This window comes from Synchiropus splendidus, chromosome 7 (genome assembly GCF_027744825.2).
Source record: "Synchiropus splendidus isolate RoL2022-P1 chromosome 7, RoL_Sspl_1.0, whole genome shotgun sequence".
NCBI classification, from domain to species: domain Eukaryota; kingdom Metazoa; phylum Chordata; class Actinopteri; order Syngnathiformes; family Callionymidae; genus Synchiropus; species Synchiropus splendidus.
In genome coordinates, this window is record NC_071340.1 from 6767311 (window position 1) to 6788354 (window position 21044).

Below are 21044 nucleotides of genomic sequence, written 5' to 3' on the forward strand. Positions count from 1 at the left end.
TCTTAAAGACAATGGGTAGCTACAGTTGGAAAAATGCTCCGCAAAGTGGCACTTGTTACGCGTGTCTGTTATCAACCTCATGAACAAGCTTTTCTAACATCAAGCCTCTCACAAAGCAAAAAGAATAACGTAGTCTCACGTGGGCTTATTTTAGCAGAGTAGATTACTCAATGGGAATTTACAGAAGTTGAACCATTTATTGTAGCACAAGCCTGTAATTGTTTCATCCCAATTATGTCAACATAAAGAGCCACCTGATTCATACATGTCCTCTACAAACTGGTTTTGTAATGCTTGTATGTGAAAAGGTCACGAGAAGGTTTTCTGCATCGATGCTGAGCATCCATCCATCTAAACCAACGACTTGAAACACAGTCTTTTATTCATGTTTGATGGAGAGTATGGAGTGGGTCAACAAGTCTCTTCAGTAATGAAATATGAACAACCTTATATTCCAACCCCTCAGCTGGAGACATACATTACTGACTTTCACTTTGTTATGTTGTAGCAGTGAGGCCATTACTATTTTTCCTACATGTTATAAGTCCTAGGAACAGTCCTTTTCTCCTCCCTCCCAATATTAGGTTTATAACTTCCAAGCTTTTTCAGGGAATCGGACGGTTCTTACCGTAATGTTGTTCCTCCTCAGAGGCTTTCTCACACACACGGTGGTGTATCTGCCTCACACACTCCTTTTCTGCGAAGAAGTGTTTTAAATAGCAACGATTATGACGCTTGACTGGAAGCCAGGACACTGAGATAATGAATAATAATTAAGACGGTTACATAAAGAGTTGGTTCACACACTGTGTATAATTCATGAGTGATTGGTGTAAGAGCAGGTCATTCGAAAGTAACATCAAAGACTTGCAGCAACGATTACTTTGCTTTTTTTCAACTTTTTTTTCACATTGGCTTCTTTGATCAGAATTTGTTGAACTTTCTGACGTCACTGGGTTTTTATAATCAGAGAGGGCTTGGGTTATGTAGTTGAAAGTTTGCACGACAACTGAAGGTTCCAAATTATCACACAAAGTCCTCAAAGCTGAGGAAGACCTTGTGCTAGAATTGCTGCAGCAGTTGTGAGTAATGACCTGGTTATTCCTCATCTGTAGCATATATCAGTCACTGTTCTGCTTCTTCAGCTAGTAAAGAAACACTTATTCGGAACTACAGGAAGGATTCTTGGGCTAAAATGTCTGCTGCAGAAAAAGGTAACACTACGTAGCCAGAGGGAAAATGGAGAAAGGCCAAGACATGAGCCAGGTGGTCATAATGTCCTCGCTGACAGCTGAACCTGCAATTGGGGAGAGGCAAGGGAGTCAGACCTGGTAAAGGTGTGAGTAGATTCTCCAGTGCATCAGTGGTCCAGCACAGAGCCCTCAGATGACCGGCAAGCAAACTACACAGGAAGAAGAGCATCTCGGGACACTGGCTCGGTTGTCTTATCTGAAAAACCGACAGAAGCAGAAGCTGTCAGACACAATGGCAGCCAAAAAAAATGAGCATGACATGAGGGTTCAGAAATAAAGGAGTATTTTCGGCTCAAATGGGCTGATTGAGCAGTCACTGTCAGGCACCGGCAGAAATACTACTGCCAAAAACAGACCCAGAATAATGAAAGACATGTTCCATTAGGTTTCTTCTCGCTCCAAACATCAGACTTATGATCTCTGTCTATCGCTTCAGTTCACAGAACAATATTTCAAAGATTTTTCGGAGAACGCTTATATTTTGCACAAAAAAATGGCACTCCTGAAAGTCTCACATGGTTTATTCCCTGAACTTCCCTTTGCTCTCATTCCAAACCGAGGCATCAAAGAGAAATATATCAACACTAGTGAGTGCAAAGTTTCTGACTTTGATTCTAACTCAAACTTTTTTTCAGAGTTTAACCTATTTTGCTTCATGTGTGTATTATAAATTGATATAGCCTCCTATGATAAATGAATCCCAAACAACACCGTCAATCGACAAAAAAGATGAAATCATATTTACAGATAAAGCCAGGAGAGATTGGGCCAAATGGGCTTGACTATCTGACACATGTAACTTAACATACCATTAAGGCAATGTTTGTTGCAATGTTCATCCTACATGGATTTAATAGAAGGCAGAACACATTCGACTCACAGACCCAAACCAACTGCCCTGAAATTGAGGTGACAAAATGTGCTGTCACAAAAACGCAAACCTGAAGAAATTCCTGGCCTTGTAGTTGTAACTCCTCAAGTCATTCCCTCATGTAGTTTCTCGGAAACGTGTAACTGTTTGGTGGAATAGCTCCACCGAGCAATGAAATTAATTGCTCGGCGCTCATTTAAAACTCATAAAGCAAATGTCCAGCTCTTTAAAGCGCTGATGATGATTCAAAAGTCAGTTAAGCATCAGTATAAAACCATATCAAAACACATCCAGAGATGTGTGGGTCTTATCCCATTTATGACTTAACTTCTTCAACAAACACAATTATTATTATTATTGATTCGAGTGTACATTGTGCTTTTATTAGAGGCCCAATCCTAGTAATTTGAGAGTCTTTTAAAATGATATAGGACTCCTGTCGAACACATCAGTATATATGTTTGCACAAAACTGATTTGCAATATTTACATAGGAAAATACCCATAGAGAACCTTTCGACTAACTTGAACCATGCGCTAAATCTCTGAACTGATCAAATGAAGACCTGTCTCTGGTATATGGCTTGGTAAGGATGTGGATGTGTCAGAGTTGCACTGGCTGGAGTGAAGCCCACACTCTCATCACCTCTTGTTCACCAAGATGTCAGATGGGGAGGACTTTCTAGTGCGACATTCAAAGCGTATGCATCAGTCAGGAAAGTCGGATCAGCAGGACTGGTCTTCCTCAGCGAAGTGAAATGAGCTTCTTGGTGGTTGTATGTGCTGTTTCTGTGCTTTTCACTTGAGCTGTTTGTTCTTCTGGTGCTTTTACTGGATCGCTTCGTTATCAATTTGAATTTTTTTTACTAAAGGGAGCTGATGAGAAAATGTAATCATATTAACATAATTTAACATATTTCTTCACGACAAATTATACTAGGAACAATGTTTAATTTCTCCCTTCACCATTTTCTTTTTTACTGAAAAATAGCCTATATTTCTAAATAACACTGCTTCTTGTGACATCTCCTGCGGTGTACTTTACATCACCTGTCTTTTATGTTAGAGTACAGTTTCTTTCTTTATGGGGCCTCATGGGACTAACACTGCAGGTCCCTCATGTCTTTAACCATGAAGAATGGAAGAACATTTACACCTGCGGTTGTTTTGTAGCCCACAGATGTATGGAAAGGTTGTGAACATGTTTTTTACAGTTGAACAGTATGCCAGAGAAAATAATGTGGCAGAAGAAGCCATACTTCAGCAGGGTTCAAAACAGGTATAGTAAAATTATATAACACATGCTCCTCATGAGACACCAAGTTAAATTACTTCTCTGACGGCAGGACGTACTGTAAAGCCAGCAGAGAAGAATGCTTCTTCATAGATAATGATATGAGTAAGAAATGTCAAATTATCTTATTGACTCTAAATCTAAGCACTGACAAAGCTTGGGAAATAAATGTACATGCACATGCACATAACAGACAGTGATATTAGCCAGAAACCCGGAATGGTTTGGTCAGATAGTTCCACTGAGAAATGAAATTAATTGCTCGGCGCTCATTTAAAACTCATAAAGCAAATGTCCAGCTCTTTAAAGCGCTGATGATGATTCAAAAGTCAGTTAAGCATCAGCATAAAACAACATCGAAACACATCCAGAGAGGATGAATATTACTGGCCTGTTGGAAGTGATGAGATGTTGTTTTGATTGCATCACAACTTAAAAGAAAAACAAACTGCGCTAAGGGCGTCTGCATATTTGACTGAGCCAAATGAAGGATTTGTTCTCTGATAAAATTCACAATCTTTCACTTACAAATGAGCTAAATGTACGTGAGCAATTTCAAAACAACCAAATGTGATCCAAGATATTGCTGAGTTTCATCATGCGTTGAATGTTTTGTTTCACCCATGGTTACATAAGCTGGGGAATGGTGCGAGTGCAGACAAAATTTGATTTTTTGACAAATACTTTGGAGGATCTGAGTCTTGACATACAAACCTGCAGATACACTTTGATGTGGCCCACCACTGACAACTGAAGACCCATGAAGGGTGAAATCTTATAGCAGGCGTTGACAAACGCTGTGTGATCAGCAGAGGATAGTTCAACTGTAGGTGAAACAACATGAGTCCTTATGGGCAACAATTATAAGACTGATAATTATCAGTTCATGTTTTCGCAAGCGAGAAGGGTCCAAGTTGTTCCTGTCAAATTTGTGGCAATGGCACTTTATCCTCGAAGTTGAGATGTTTGTCATTAATCACAGTTATGAATAATTGTTATTTATGTGGCTCTTCATGCAGCTCTTCATTTCTCTTTCAGCAACTGTTTCCATCTCTCTGAATAATGGACCTGAAAGTAAACTACACACCTGCAGTGACCGGAGAGCTCAGTGGACTTAGTCACTATTAATCCGTGCTCACTGTGTCTCCTGACAAAAAGCCTCATTATTTGTGAGGGTGTCCATGTAGTATTCATGTGCCATTATTTACAAGTGCGAAAACATGAAAAAATATAATGTGGTTTTCTAGTTTTTGTACAAGCACATGGGTCATAAATAATGTACCTCAAGCAAGAGCGTAAGATTGATAGGCTGAGCATCAAGCAGAGCTATATGAGCGTGCGAAAGCAGCATACTTATCAAAAGGAGATGTCGTGCTTGAACACTACCCCCTCACAAAGGCTTTTAATGATGCAATAATCCAACATCACAGCCGCCATCAGACAGAAACACAAAAAAACACAAGACTGACAGGTGCCCTGAAGTGATAAACTGGATCACAAATCACAATGGGCAGCGGCAGAAACTTGGTTTTCGACCTTCTGAAGGTCCAAATATTGCATCATTAAAAATATTTTGGGGTTATGCAGCTCAAGTTGGGAAAACTGCTTTTCTTTTCTTGAACACTTGACCATCAACGCACAGCCAGAAACTAGGATCAGTAAGGCAGCCCATAAAGTATTGCTGAAGGAAAAAAAATAGCACTCTGAGGCAAGTATTACACAACAATTGTGATGAATATTCTACAACCAAATCGATGAGGGTTCATTACTCGGGGTAAACACCGTAAGCTTGTAAACTATACAGCTATAATGGCTGTATAGTTTGCAAGTAACATGGCTGTGACATAGCTCACCTACCCAGTGATTTTCTTTAAAAACAACAATCTGATAAATCATCCCATTTTTCTATTTTATGAATAGCGTATTTTTGTGCTTTCATTTGAGGAAATCAAGACACTGCTCATACTGCACCACTATGCAGTCAGCAGCTAAGGTTGGAGGGAGAGTGAACAGCTAACTATCGATCTGGCAGACACACATGCTTGAACACATCATAAACATCAGAAAAACAGAGCATTGGTGGAAAGAGTATTGAAAACGTGTACTCTAGTAAACGCGCTAGTATTCTGGATACATTTCACTCAATTCCAATGTCAACCAATGTAAGTTTAATTGTGTTGTTAATAGCGGGCACGACACTCACCTGTATAAAAGATGAATTTACTGTGAGAAGAAATATAGTTTTCATTCTTTGCATACAAAAAAACCCAACAAAATTATGTTTCCTAATACGACCATAAATCACACCGCGATGCAGACGAGCGTGGCGTTTTTGTGACGTACCTAGAGGTATCGACTCTGTAAACAAGCACTATAGTGGAGGAAGTCACTGCAATATTAGTCGTCCTGCAAACAATGACTTGATGAAGGGTCTGATGCTGTAGAGATAAGAGTCGGTCATCAGTTGGCTCCATGGTCCTGATCTTATGAAATAAAGATGATAAAATAGGTGGTATACTCTCTTAAGAAGGCTCAACAGCCCTAAAAATATCATGTCTGTTGGAACAAGGGAACATACTCTTTTCTGGGCAAGTTTTGAGATGGCTGTTACTTCCGCAGCTATGATTCAATTTTCATTTGATGCAAATTGTGACAACTGAGCATCACTGTAGTAAAAAAAAAAAAAGGTTTCATTGTATTTTGATGAGCACTGTCCAAATATTGCAAGCTCCATCTCAATTGATCATCATGCCAGCCAATGGCAGTGGGGCTCTGCCACACTAACACACAATAAGAAAGCAACATAACCTCTTATTATAGAACTGCTATTGTTTTAGATGAAGTTTTGTAAGCTGATATCATGGTCCTGCTATGCAGGGGTGCCATCAGAGATTTTGGGACTCCGAGCCGACCGGAAATTTTCATTATTATTCTACATAAAAGTATGTATTTGAATGATTCTGTTGACAAACCCACCCAAATTTGTGAATTGAAAAACATGACAGCAGTAGACAACGTTCATAAGGGAAGCACAAGAATACAATGATATTCATTTGAATCAAATTATTTTCTGCAAGACTCAATCTATATTCCAAAACGAATCTCATTCTTTGAATAATTGAACATGAGATCCTCTGAAGATTAATTACCTGAAAAATCAAACAATGTAAGCAAAAAACATTATCAAATATGAATGACTAACAGCCTTGTATCATTATGTATGCAATTAAAATAAATGAAATAATAACAGCATATGGCTGCTGCTGCTGCTCGTGCTGCATCTGTTCAGAACACGTGGCGAGGCTAAATGTTTTTTTGGGGAAATGAATAAACAACAGTGAAATGAATAAATTCAGACTTACCTTCAGAAAGTCAGCTCTGGACAACAAGCTAGTTCCAGAACTTTCCATTACACGACCCACTAACAGATCCACCTTGCCGATGAAAGAACTGGTTGACATCTCTTTCTGACATTGTGGTCTCCATCTCCACTCACTGTCTGCTTAAAGTTTCTCTAGTATAGGTACCTTCATAAACCTGTGTCCGCTGTTGTAGTGGAGTAGCCCTTGTGTCACTGATGAATGAGTGCTGTCGTGACCAAGGTTTAAATATGAAGTCATGGCTTCAGACATACATGTCTTATTGGTATTCAATTCGAAATAGTTATCATGAAGACACCTTTTGTTATGGAGATGAGGATACTTCAATGATTCCTTCTCACCCTCTTGGGAAGTACGGCACATGCCTTGCAGGCAGTCAACTAAGGAGCCATTTTTGATCCCGGGGTTTGGGTCAGTGTGGCGAATTTCCTTGTCCTATAACCTTTGATGTGTCTCTGCACTGCGTGAGGAAGCCTGAGGGAAGTCAGCAGAGCCCGTCTGTACCTTGTAAGAGCGCTTGTCCGGTTCCTCATCGTCTGAGTCGCTGTCATTCATGTCATCAACAGCAGTCCAGTTGAAAGTGCCCTTTCTCTTGTGGAAATCACAGAGAGGATGGTCCCTGGGCACCTACCAAGGAGAAAGAGAGAAGAGACACAGAATACAAATCAGTGTTTGTGGTCCTCTATCCCAGCGAAGGTGAGGGTGAGTCATAGTAGGTCTTGTTGTTGAGTGCTCCACTATTCATTTATGCTTTGTATCTGAGTGATTTGTACTATTATTTAAGTATGAGAGCATTTGGTATTCTTTCTGCATCTGAGGAAGAGGCACGGTGAGACAGCAACGCTGCAAACAGTAATGCCAAGAAGGGATGACAGCTTTTGAATTGACACATTCAATTTAAACATAAAAAGTAAATGAATCAAGAATACAGATTATACCAGAAACAGAATGAGGTTATTCCAAAATAGTACATCATTAAATGTAGAATCCCATTGGAAATTGTGGCACAAAACTTGTTGAAATACAATTCCTGAAAGGTTTTGGCCTGATCATTATGTCCAAGTGGCAGAATGGGAGAACTCATTTCATAAAACAACTCAGAGGCCATATTAGAGTTATGAACAAATGTGCAGACAAACCTCTCAACACCACTGCCTTGAAGTGGAAACCTACAGCCCTTGAGTCCACAGTGTTTCACTCTGGCTAGAGCTTTTATTCATTGACACATTTTGCGAATATTCTGCAAATAAGACAGCAATCCCAGGGTAAACTGACCACAACTGAAAGGGGTACAAATGTATTGTCATGATTTATATTTACAATTTAAAATGAATTAATAAGCAAAATAAATAACCACAACATTCCTTGGGGTCATAAACAATACTGTAAATAACACCCTTTCTATTAATGCTGATAGATATAATTATTATATTGGTCGATTTTCAAGTTATTTTAATTTTCATAAAATAGTTGGGACAATTGAACAGCTGAGGTATTACTCTTGAATACTGCCTTTTACCGTAAATATATTTGCAAAAGACCAAATGGAATAGTGGGTAATTTTGGCAGTCATACATATACAAAAGCATGTAAAGTTAGAGATCTTACTTCTTCCATGATCAGGATTCCACAATTGACAAGACTGTGTACTGCATCCCGAGGGAAATCCACTGAGGACTGACAGGGCTGTGGAGAAGTAAAAGAGGGAAATCTACAGCAACGGATTCCACTGCAAAAATCTTGGGCTCATAAAACACAGCACGAAACAAGTCCAGAGGGAAACAGCTGACCAAAGAGCATGGGTTGTGCAGAAGAGACGTGGGTGATATCAGGTAAGATACAACATAAGCGATAGCCGGCAGAGAGAAGAGGAGGAGGAGAAAATTCTTATTGTGAGAAACACTGTAGCGGGCAAAAGAGACAAGAGAGAAGAAATGAAAGGTTGGCAAACAGAGAAAGGAATCGCATTTCTGGTACACCTTCGAAGCCCTTGAAGTCACATACACACACAGCTCAAACACACACACAATTGGAAACCTTTCTGTTCGAGATGGATGCAGCTGAGCCAGATGAAGAACTGCATAGCTCCATTAAACATCCATCGGAAATGACAGACTGTATGCTTTTCAATGCGTCAAACTCACCGGTACAAAGCCTGGAGGCAAGAGATGACAGAGAAGCTGTGCTCTTTCAGTCAGCTTGTCCTGGCAGAGCAGCACATCAAACTCCATGTCACCTTCGACCTCCTCTGCCATCACACCGCACTTCCTGACCCTGCTGACACCACTGCAGGCCACCTCGCACAGCATGGCAGACACGGCGCACGCTAGAATACATATGACATTTCATCATCAGCTCTGCCTGACATTGGCTTCAAAAGTGAGCTTGCTTTGAATGAGTTTCCTAAATGCTCTAATTCATAATTGAACAGGTGTGCAAAACAACTAAGACAACTAAGATCAACTCCAGCACCTGGCAGTTTGTTGACACATGCTGACAACATGATCGCGAAACGAAAATGTTGTTTATCAAACATAACAGTTCTGACGCATGCCATGTCGGTACTGACAGAGAAGCATCACGTCTTCTAGGACGACTCTGGCGGATGACTCCATGCCTCACCCAATCTCTTGGCAGCAGGCACACAGACGGTGGCGCTGTAGGAATCACGGTGGCAACTTGTAGCCTGATGTTGTTCAGTTAGACTCATCAAGGCAATGGGGCCTGTAGTCACTCACATACTGGTCTGCAGTGAGGAGTTACCTTCGATGGTGCTGTCACATTCAAACTGGTTTGTACAACAGCTTCCACTCATCACCAATGCATTGACATCTAAATATGTAATTCACCCCTGGAGGTGAAAATAGGAACAATAATCCAGATGTGCATATTAATAATAAATGACATCATTACAATTACACTATTGCACAGCTGTCAGAGTGACATGCTGCAGCTACCTTCAAGCAGGAAGTAATTGAAAATGTTTAAGAACTTTAAGCTGTAAAATTAGATTAGAGGCCACCAAGACGCAGTGCTTTGAAGTGAAGTGACGCCTCTGTGGCTGTTCAAGCTTCATTTCAAGTGATTTAACACAAAACTCAACAAAGCATCTTAACAGCAAGTGATGTGGATGTCCGTGTTAAGCTCAGGAAAACTGCTTAGGCAGCGACTCATGTATGTTTAAGACAGCAGGAGTTGGGATACAAAAATGTAGGAAAAGCAGTATTGTGTTTAAGAATTTAGTGTCACGCTGGCCACTTGTTTCTGGGCACCAACTTTTTTCTCTGCCCCAATATCGCTGTCCCTACGTATGTTTGATCAAGCTATTTCTAGTTAAATATTTGAAAGTATTAAGACAACAAGAAGACACCGCTCCACAGGGAGTGAATGAAAAGAACTGGGGGATACCATAGTTAGACGAAAGATGATTTATGATCCAAATATATGTTTGGTTTTCTGAAATCCAAAATAGCGTTTTCTGCCTGTTGTAACCTGAGCTGGTCACCTACCTTATATGCTACATAGCAGATTGAAAATGAATGAGGAAACTAAAGAACGTTTGATCGTATCTAAAGCATCTCATTTCCAAAGAGCCCAGGAAGTTTTATTGAAATATTACGGTTCTGGAGTCATTATGTTTACAAATTAAGTCTGGTATTATGTCTGAAAGAAGATCAAAACAACAGTATATTGAACACAGATAGGAATGTATGAAATACAGCACTATAAATACGAGTCACAAATAATTTTACATCAACGTTTAAATGAAATCTAAATTCTAAATTAAGTTTTATTCAGGCTTGGTTTTGGTGTGAGTGCAAATTTTAAGGATCACTCAAGTCAAGCTGCTAAAACTCGGTTATTCGTCAAAGTCGAACTTTCATGAAAGATGCCGTTGTTCAATAAATAAATAATTCAAAAATGTTTTAGTATTTTCCAAAGCGAGAGTCAGGCATTGCATCACTATTACAGCAGCAAACTGCCCACCTTCGCTCGCACTCTGAAACAAGGCAAGCAGAAATAACGAATCACGCAGGAAAAGAGAGTTTCCACAGGCAGAGCAGCTTCACCGATTTTTACTTTCACTCAATATCCCGTATGGCAGGGCTCTGGCTTTTATCCCAGCCTTCCTGATCACAGAATATCCACGAGAAATAGTCTTCACTGCCACTGGGAAAAATGTATGTTGGCAGACTAGATGGATCATGAAACCATTTTTCCTGACACCGGAGGCAACCATCAATTCTTAAAGACAGGCAAAAACTAAATACCACATTCTGCTCATTCATTTTAACACAATCGGGTCGGTGCCCAATTTTTGAAAAGAATTAGTGAGTGTTAATGTCACATGTCTCCAGTAAGTAATGAGGGTCTGAAGGCTGGATGGCTGGATGGTGTTGAATATAAACAAGGAACATTAGTTCCCTTCTTCCGCTTAATGAATTGGGTCAGTTATGTAAGGAGGCCCATCACATTCACTAGGGATTAACCAAAAAATATAACATGTCACTGAAATTTGCATAGGAAATGACATCACCTTTTCCAAAATTCAGTGATAGTACTGTTTAATATATATATATATATATATATATATATATATATATATATATATATATATATATATATATATATATATATATATATATATATATATATATATATATATTAAACAGTACTATCACTGAATTTATATATATATATGAATATATATATATATAATAAAAAACAGTACTATCACTGAATTTATATATATATATATATATATATATATATATATATATATATATATATATATATATATATATGTATATATATATCAAGTATATATATACTTGATTTAACTGTCTTTTCTTGTTTGTCTCTCTGAGACAAACAAGAAAAGACAGTTAAATCAAGTAACTGTCTTTTCGCAGCATCAAGAAAGTCCGAGAGGCAAAAGATGAAAGTTGACTCTCAATTGGCACCCTACCACCACGTATTAAAATAATGTCAGCTTGCAACAACTAATGAATAAAAGTGTAACGCTGATGAATCAGCCAAATCACATTGAGCTGGATCAGTACATTGGTTTTCTTCTGGAAACTTCCAAAAATGATATTTCTCAGCGGGTACAGAAGTTGAAGTGAAGTGAGACAGCAGAGGAAAAAGCGATGGAAAATAAAATCAAAGGATGATCCAGCAGACAGAAAAATCAAACCAAGCAAAGGTTATCAAATGAAAAAGCTTTTAGTTTTCACATAAACCATCAACAGCCTTAGCCCTCAGACAGCTCATGCTAAACCGTATTGATTATTGTAAATCACCCACTGCAATGATTTGTGCCAGTGTTGGGACCCCATTAGTCCAAAGTAAAGTTCAACCACATTAGAGGTTCTCGGAAAACCTCACCCTCTGAATGTGTGACAGCAACATGCCTCACTTTGCTTTAAGATCAAAATACATGATATTTCTATGAATGTTTAGTCACCTGCCTTGACTCGCATATGAATTTAAGTGCCATCCCATTCCTAAACCATAGGATTCAATATGATGTCACTTCGCCTTTTGCAGCTAAACTCTATAGCTCTACTCTTCTGGGAAGGCTGTCCACAAGGTTGAGGAGTGTGTGACTGAATGCATGCAAAAGTCATTTTAAAAAAGTCAAGTGTCAGTCACTGTGTTACGCATCTTGTAAGCACTGATTTTATTGTGCTGTTCTGAGTGAGGTCAATGGTTGGGTTCTACCTGCAGAATGTAAATCAGGAAGTAGCCCAACTCCTGAAAAACAACCCCACACAATTCCTCCTCCACCAAATTCCACACTTGGCACAATCCAGTCCAAACTGTACTGTTCTCCAGGCAACCTCCAAACCCAGACTGGTCCATCAGATTGCCAGATAGAAAAGCGTGATTCATCACTCCACAGAAGGCATCTCCACTGCTCTATAGTCCAGTGGCAGCAGCTTTACACCACTGCATCTGACGTGTTGCATTGCACTTGCTGAAGTATGGCTGGGATGCAGATGCTCAGTCACGCAAACCCATTCCATGAAGCTCTCTGCTTTCCGTACCTGAGCTAATCTGAAGGCCATAAGTTTGGAGCTCTGTAATCTATTGACTGTGCAGAAAGTTGGCGATCTCTTATCAACCTCAGTATCCGCTGACCCCTCTCCATCAGTTCACATGGCCTACCACTTGGGAGTTGATGCGATTCGTCCAGAAATTCTGAAGGTGATGGGTGTTGAGGGGCTGTCTTTGCTGACACGCCTCTTCAAAATTGTGTGGATGTATGTGTCAGTACCGGATGAGTGGCAGACTGGGGTGGCGGTTCCCCTATTTAAAAAGGGGGATCAGAGAGTGTGTTTCAACTAGAGCAATCACACTCCTCAGACCCCTTGGTAAGGTCTACTCTAAGGTGCTGGAGAGGAGGGTTTGATCGATTGTTGAACCTTGGATTCAAGAGGAGCAATGCGGGTTCTGTCCTGGCTGTGGAACTATGGATCAACTGATTACTCTCTCAACAGTTGTCTGAGGCCATGGTTCGGGAAAAGGGTGGATTGCTCCCTACTAGTAAGGAATGAGTCCCTGCTTCAAATGGAGAAGTTAAAGTATCTTGGGGTCTTAGGGCACTTTCACACTATGGGTTCTGTCTCGAGACAAAGCGTTTTCGGCTCAGAAGTCTGAGATGTGAACACAAGCGAGTCGGGTTTTGGCCGCGGACCTGATCCCGGCTGGAGAGCTGCACCTCGTCTCGGGAAACTCTCAGCGGGTTTCTCAGTGGGGGTGAGCTTCTCACCTCAGGCGACTTGGCGCTACACGCCGGAAACTATGTGTACAGCGCGACTCCACACAAACATGAGAAATTACGGGCAGTAAAGGGTCTGATCGCTGTCTGGGCACACACGTAGGGGACTTGCGATGTGTGCGGATGTTTGATAACTGACCTGTTTTTGCCTACATTAGGCTGATAAATATCAGATTTTATTGACAGACAGATTTGCTTAAATGAATAATGCTGCGCTCTACAGTAACTATTTTCACTGCTGTGGTGAAGCTGTCTGCATGAGGACAGCAAAGAGAAAAGATGCTGATTTTCCCCAAGTTACTGAAGATCCCCACACTATTCATTGATCATTTCTGACTTCGGGAGTTTGAGATCAGTCTTCATCCCAACTCTCACCTATGGTCATGAGCTGCAAGTCATGACGTAAAAAATGAGATCCCAGATACAAGTGACTGAAATGAGTTTTCTCGGGGACGGGAGGCGGGCGTCTCCCTTAGAGATAGGGTGAGAAGTTCTGTCACTCGGGAGAGACTTGGAGAAGAGCCATTGTTTTACCACGTTAAGAGGTGGTACGGGCATCTCATAATGATGCCCCCTGGACACCTCCCTTTGGAGGTGTTTCAGGCACAGCCAGCGGGAAGAAGGGCATTTGGCCGTGATCCGGCAACAAATAAGCCGATGAGGATGTAATGAAAATTTCATGACTGGATTTGAGTGAGTTCCATGCTGGAATTCACCGAGTTCCTGAGAGCGGCCCATTCTTTCACAAATGTTTGTCAAAGCAGTCAGCCAATTTCTTTCCAACCAATATCTACTCATGTGAAAGAGGCAGAGAAAACTGGCAGACCTGAACTCCACACAACCTGCCTCTCTGATTGCCATGTTTATCAAATTGAGGTGACATTGACCTGAGCAGGAAACAATGCCTACAGCACAACAGTGCACACAAACCCTGGATGAAGCAGGTGTGGAAGATTTCCCTCATGAATTAACAAATAGGATTTTAATTATTTGATGACCTAATCTTTGCATTGTTCGGTTGGTGAAATGGTGTGTAATGAAACATTTCATTTGATGATTACACTGGCTATCTCTGTGTGTTGCTGAGGTTTTATAACAGACGTCTGAGTCGACATATCACTGATGTTGACAAGGTCAGAAAAAGAGGTGCAGTGGAGAGACCTGGAGAGAACCAGAAACTAGTTTTTATGCGCTTGATATTTCATGCTTGATGCATGGTGCAGCAAAGCTCTGCTCTGCAGAGTTGGTTAATTTCTCTAGCCACAGTTTACGCTATGTAAACAACAGTGAACATCAAGCAGTTAAACTTTTTAAATGTCATGCTTCAGAATGATTCCTCATCCTGCCATGCCAACAGTCAAAGTGACATCCAAGACATCCCACGCCTGCAGAACATCCAGTCTCACGATGATTATTGGGATAATTTAACGTGGGAATGTTTGTCAGCTTACCAAAAGACAGTTATAAAAAGTCACCCACCGCCAACAGACTCCAATATGAAGGCACGCGTGACAAGTTGGGCATGGAGGGTGAGGTGAAGCGTGGCTGTCGGAGTTGCACGAGGGGCAATTGCAGGATCAGCTCTGCAGGGAGGAGAATAAAGTTCCAATGACAAAGGATACATTTAAAGAGACTATAGTGACGCATTAAAAGGCATGGTTATCTGTTTCTTTCCTCAAAAGAGAACAAACCTTGAGGGCACAGCAGCTATGATGACATGTTGGGAGAGCAGAGAGAGGGAGTGATAGAAAACGTCCTCTAAACTCCCATAAAAGCCAACATCTCTGTTTCTGAACAGGATTTCTTCCGTGAGCCAAGCCATGTCCCGACACAAGACAGATGCTCTCACACCCTGGAAGAGGGTTAGGCAGCAAAGTTAGGGTTTCTTTCAAAACAAACTGCAGAATGAACAGTTTGTTTGAGATTACTGGCACTGAGTCACGAATCAAAGTCACACTTGAACAAAGTAGCAGGGAAACTAATTCTGTTTACGAGCCTCCTGGATTATGGACACTCAGAAGGATCAGGGTGGACGTTTAGTGACAGCACCAAGGTGGAATACAGCTCCCAACACACACAGTTGAGGGATGACTCATGTACCTTGCGGTGTCTGTGCAGCAGCAGGCAGGACAGCAGACTGGTGGACATCACAGCCATACAGGAGGTTGTTGCTGCGGTGATGAAGTACACTCAAATACATCAAAACTTTTGTAATAAAAATGCAAAATCATACACAGCAAACACAAGTGGTGACCTACAAAAGATGAGGTGGATGATGATGGCAATCGTCATCTCTCTCTCTTTTATCTCCTGAAGCTCGGATGCATAACTAGAGGGCAGTAGCCAGGCTGTCTTCCTCTGCCCACGAATGCTGACAGCTCTGAACAAAAACAGCAAGATCAAATCAAGAAAAAAGAATCAAGTAGAATCTGTGCAAAGCTTCAATGAGCTACATTTGTTCACACCAAAAAGCATGTTCTACCCAATGCAAAACCACAGACTCCATTTGTTTATTTAATATGTTACACAGGAAACTTAACGTCACCTGTTCTAGGAGCAGCAGAAACATATTAACGCACAGTCCACTACTGGTATTTGAGCTTTGTCATCGAATGGAGAGTTTAATAGTAAACTCTCCAATGGTCACTTCTTCACTGTTGTTCATTATTACAAAAAAAATGAAGAATAAAAACCCACTGCGTAACATAGCTGCTCACTTTTTAGATAGATCTGTCTGACGGGCAGCTCAGGTGAGTTGTTTGAATTTGTATCAAGCTTGGCTGAGCAGTAAATGTGTGACTGAATGCATGCGAAAGTCATTTTCTAAGTGTCAGTCACTGATAACTTACACTTCATGTAAGCACTGATTTTATAGTGCTGTTCTGAGTGAGGTCAATGGTTGGGTTCTACCTGCAGAATATAGGAAGTATTGACATCACATTCCACTTTCAGCAGTGCTACTCAGTTTCAAAGCCACTTCACAGCCTGTTATTTAGTGTTGTTTACCACACAAAGATACTGTACAGGCTAATTTCTGAAATCGCCAAATTGAAAATAAAATAAAAAAGTACAGGTAGACTCCCGAGCAGCTGGTGAGTGCAGTGCAGCGTTGAAGAGAGATATCCGGATGCTCCCCCAAAGAGTCGATAAACATCAGAAGCAACGCTGCAGAGCAAAAACTGGAGGATTTCCAGACAAACAAAAACAAAGCTTGAACTTTAATGTTCAAGGTAAGTGATGTTTGCTGTGAATCATTAATGTGAGAATGTCATCTGAGTGTCTAGGAAAGAAGAACAACCATCTGAAGCATAAGACTTTCAATGCTTTCTCTTAATAATAATTACAAATATGACTAACCCGTTCAGTATCACCACACAGAGCGATCAAAATAGGACTCATCTTTCCTTTACATCATGTGGCACTTTTCTGAGAAACATTCTAGACACCACTCGTAGTAAGCATTCATAACTTTAGTGTTGATAATAGGATGAGGAACAGGTGATACAATTTCAGTGGTGTTTCAAAGTAGAGGGTGTAAGAAAATACTGACAGACTTGGAACATTGTGATACTTGCAATAATTAACGTCCCCTATATTGATATTTATGAAATAAATTCTCGGATATGCCTGTGTTCTTGAGCTTACTGAAGCTCCTGAGTACTTATCAGCACCGGGTATTTTGACGTCCCCTTCAGTTCCCTGTAATAGACAATAAGAACCTGTGAGTGCTGACCTGAGTTGGAACATCAGCTGAAGGAATAAGACCATTGTTTGTAAAATTGAAAGGGTATACACACATACAAGAGCTGTGCTAAAGGTTGGACCCATGGTACACAGTTGACTTCCTTAACCTACTGCACAGATTACATAGTAAGTGTAGATCAGAGGTGGGCAATTAAATTTCCCAAGGGGCCGGGTTATATATTGTGACCGTTGAGAAGGGCCGTCAAACACAAAGAGAGGAGGACAAGAGAAAATAGAAAATAAAAATCATGTGTGATTATGAATCTACACTGTAAAAATGAATAGAAACTGTTGGTTTGTTGTGTTTTATTTAATTTAAACCACATTCCATTTAAAGATTGTCAATGTGGCTCATACATTTCAAAATTTTCTTTCAATTCTGACGTATTTTAAGGGACAAGAAATACTCCTAAAATAGCCAACGGAAAAGATTTAGAAAAATAAATAAACAAGAAAGTTATGTTTCAGTTACATCATAATAAACAAAAAACAATCCATAAGACAAAATGTCAGAGACAACAACAACGTCAGTTTTATAGTTTTGCGCTGACTCCAGGAGGGCCACATAAATACAGTCAAAGGGCCGCATTTGGCCCCCGGGCCGCACTTTGCCCAGGTCTGGTGTAGATGCTACTCAGACAACTTTGAGTGGATTTGTTTCAGACCATTTTTCTTTTTCTTTACACAATTCATCAAGATCAAACTGTATTTACTATTACTCCTGTCTTGGGTTATGTACTGTTCGGCAGATTGTTGCCAATGCACAGTCCTATTCTGAGGTATCAACTGTACTCCCAAATCTTTAAAATATGAGTCACTCATGACTGAGAGTGATAAAAGCTCCAGTTTTCTTTGTTTACGGAGAGTGTTGGCTCAAGCAAGGTCTGGACCTGCTGTCTCAATCAAGATGTCATTGGTGATTCAAATGTTCACTGCGTACATAAAGCAATGTTGAGTAATGATGTAAACATGATTAGAAAGCAACTTGGTGAAGATTTTACTTTGAAAATGCTTAGTACTCAAGAAAAACACCGCACTATGTGAGATAATGTAAAACACGCATAAGTGACCATTTTGTCAAACATCACAAATATTGAATGGTATTGGAAATACAATAATAATAATAATAACAACAACAACAACAACAACAATATAATAATAATAATAACAATAACAATAACAATAACAATAATAATAATAGTAATAATAATAACAAAGTAGCATTGCTAATGTGGACTATAAAAAATACATAAACAAGCCTTGATTCTAGCAGTTGTTTTCTCTCGTAGAATGGCAGATTTGAGAGTGTGTTTTGAAACAAATTGCTTTGGTGTGAGCAAAGGCCTTTTGTAAACGTGTGATCAGAACTGCAGCTCAAAAACGGGAGCGTGCGCAATATATTTTATGAGCTGCTTATCTGTGGCTTGGCCTGCATGTGATTCTTATCTATGACCTCTTGGCTGTGCATGTATGTCAGAGATACCAAGTTGTAGATTAGTGAGAAAAAAGGCACGACATATCTGCAAACAAACAAGCCCTACACTCCCCGATATTCCTCCCCTTCGAGACAATAAATGAAAGTAGCAGGTGAACACTTCAAAGATGAATGCCCGCACACTATATTGAGTGCAAGACTGGACTACAACGGAGCTGCATGTACCGTGTACACTGTGTATACTTACACTGCCTACAGACATTCAGCTTTCTATGACTGTTCAACTTAAAGAGTTTGTTAAGAGGGTGGTAAGCTTGCCAGTTTTCAAGAAGATTGCAACGGCTTTGCTCATTTGCAGCCGCGTGGCTTTATTTGCTTTCCGTCATCTTTGTCTCTACCAGACGGTGTAATATCCACGTTAAATGAACCGAGCATAAGAAGATAAAAACTCTAATCAGCATTTATATCATGCCTCCGCTAGATTTAGACAAGAGTTGGAAAATAATGAACGTTTCAATTTCACAGATGCCAGTTGAAATGTTATCCAAACTGAAGACTTATCACTGAGACATTGCATGAATGTGGACAGCATGTACAGGGAAAGTTAAATACCCCCAATGAATCAGGTGCAAACTAAATACTTTAAAATCAGAAAGCTCCAGTCTGTTTGCTTTCACTGCAAAAGGCTTTTTCAATTAGAAAAAAAACAATATCTAAATGAATGTCAGTGTTGACGAAGACATGCCCAGCAACTGAACCATCTTCACGCCCACACATGAAGACGCACCACATTTGGGGAATTAGCACATTTACAAAGAGCAAAACCCATGATCTGTACGGATGCGCACAAATCATGAAACAACAAAGGAAAAGTGGTAAGAACTGTATGTTTTCATGGAAAAAAATCCAAACAGTACATATAGAATTACCTGTCATTGAGAATCACTGGAAGTAACAGATCCTGTAGTGGGACACAATCGCGTGTTTTACATCTTCCAGACTCACACATCTCCTACAAACATAAATGAAGTGGTGTGAGCCACAATTCACAAAGATACATTAGATACCTACATTTTCCAGTTTTTCAAGTTCAACATTCTGCTGCGCAATATATTTTATTTAACGGCATTCCCCACATTAAATCACAAAAAACAAATCTCTTTATTGATACCAATGATTTTCGACATGCTATTAACACTCATTTTGAAATGTCACGTATCTTCAATAACCTGTTTGTCACATATAGTAGAATATATATTATATAAATTTGACATCGTCAGTTAGTTGTAACATTTTAATTCCAAGAATAAATAATTATTTGACTCAAAAGACAAAGGAAAAAAAAACTTGATTTCTAAGGGACCATTTTTCAGTGCACCAATTCTAGTTGCACTTTATTATAAACTGCGATGCCATAAATACATCCATTGTGTTGATGGACGGAAAATGTAAGTTTAAAAAACTGAAAAAAAAGTTAATTGATGGAACACTTCTCAAGGTTTAAGTCATATATAAAATGAACTTAATCATAATTATTAATTATAAACCAAGAATTCATTAGATCAATGTTTTAAATCAAATTCCAACGCAAAAAGTAATGTAGGCTGAAATGAAAATAAGTTAGGAGATATCCATACTTAACAATGTGTGTACATTGTAGACATACAAATGAACATAATGTGGTTAAAATTATTTTTATACACATTTTGCGTGATAACAAAAACTAAAAGACCATAAAATGGAATGTTTCTGTATTTATAAGGTGCATTCTAAGGTTGCCTGGAGGTTACATCAGAAGCCCTTCCATGCTAGACATTTACAAACTAAATGACAGAGATCACTTAATGTTTCATTTATTTATTTGTTTAGTTCAAATCTAATATCTGCAAACTACTACTATGAACCACATAATTATAACAGTTCACCTAAAAACAGCCAAACATGTCAAGATATGGTTCATTTAATTGATGTGTTTGGCAAAAATCTAGTTACAATGCAGTGTGCATAGCAGCATTCTGTTGCTGAAGAACATCCTCTTGTGATTCATAATTTATCACCAGATTCAGCAGGTTTGTTGCACCATCTTTGTGGAGTCTGCACATTGATGCTTAACCTTATGGGGTCAAACAAAAAGGCCTGGTAAAAACATAAGGGTCACACAAGGAGGTGTTTTCCCCAAAATTGGACCTTACTATGATAGACACACACACACACAAACACACACACACACACTGATACCGAATGGTACCCACAAAGTCATAAGGTCCTCACAAGGAGGTGTTTC

At 39.7% G+C, this 21044-nt stretch overlaps 1 protein-coding gene across 10 annotated transcripts in view; it reads right to left on the minus strand.

Moving 5' to 3' along the window:
• Positions 1 to 21044, minus strand: part of gpat2 (glycerol-3-phosphate acyltransferase 2, mitochondrial) — a 97954-nt gene that overhangs the window by 6956 nt on the left and 69954 nt on the right. For 5 of the 10 annotated variants that reach the window (XM_053871853.1, XM_053871856.1, XM_053871855.1 and 2 more), the window contains 11 exons: positions 19690 to 19772; positions 17227 to 17280; positions 15840 to 15961; positions 15682 to 15752; positions 15273 to 15433; positions 15061 to 15164; positions 8942 to 9123; positions 8406 to 8483; positions 7302 to 7424; positions 1329 to 1449; positions 629 to 697 (listed from right to left, as the gene is read on the minus strand). In XM_053871853.1, the coding sequence (XP_053727828.1) occupies positions 629 to 697; positions 1329 to 1449; positions 7302 to 7424; positions 8406 to 8483; positions 8942 to 9123; positions 15061 to 15164; positions 15273 to 15433; positions 15682 to 15752; positions 15840 to 15961; positions 17227 to 17280; positions 19690 to 19772 (1168 nt within the window). Of the gene's footprint in view, positions 1 to 628; positions 698 to 1328; positions 1450 to 5757; positions 7425 to 7936; positions 8038 to 8405; positions 8484 to 8941; positions 9124 to 15060; positions 15165 to 15272; positions 15434 to 15681; positions 15753 to 15839; positions 15962 to 17226; positions 17281 to 19689; positions 19773 to 21044 lie in introns of those variants that run through there. The other 5 variants (XM_053871857.1, XR_008415609.1, XR_008415610.1 and 2 more) reach the window with 5 other exon arrangements.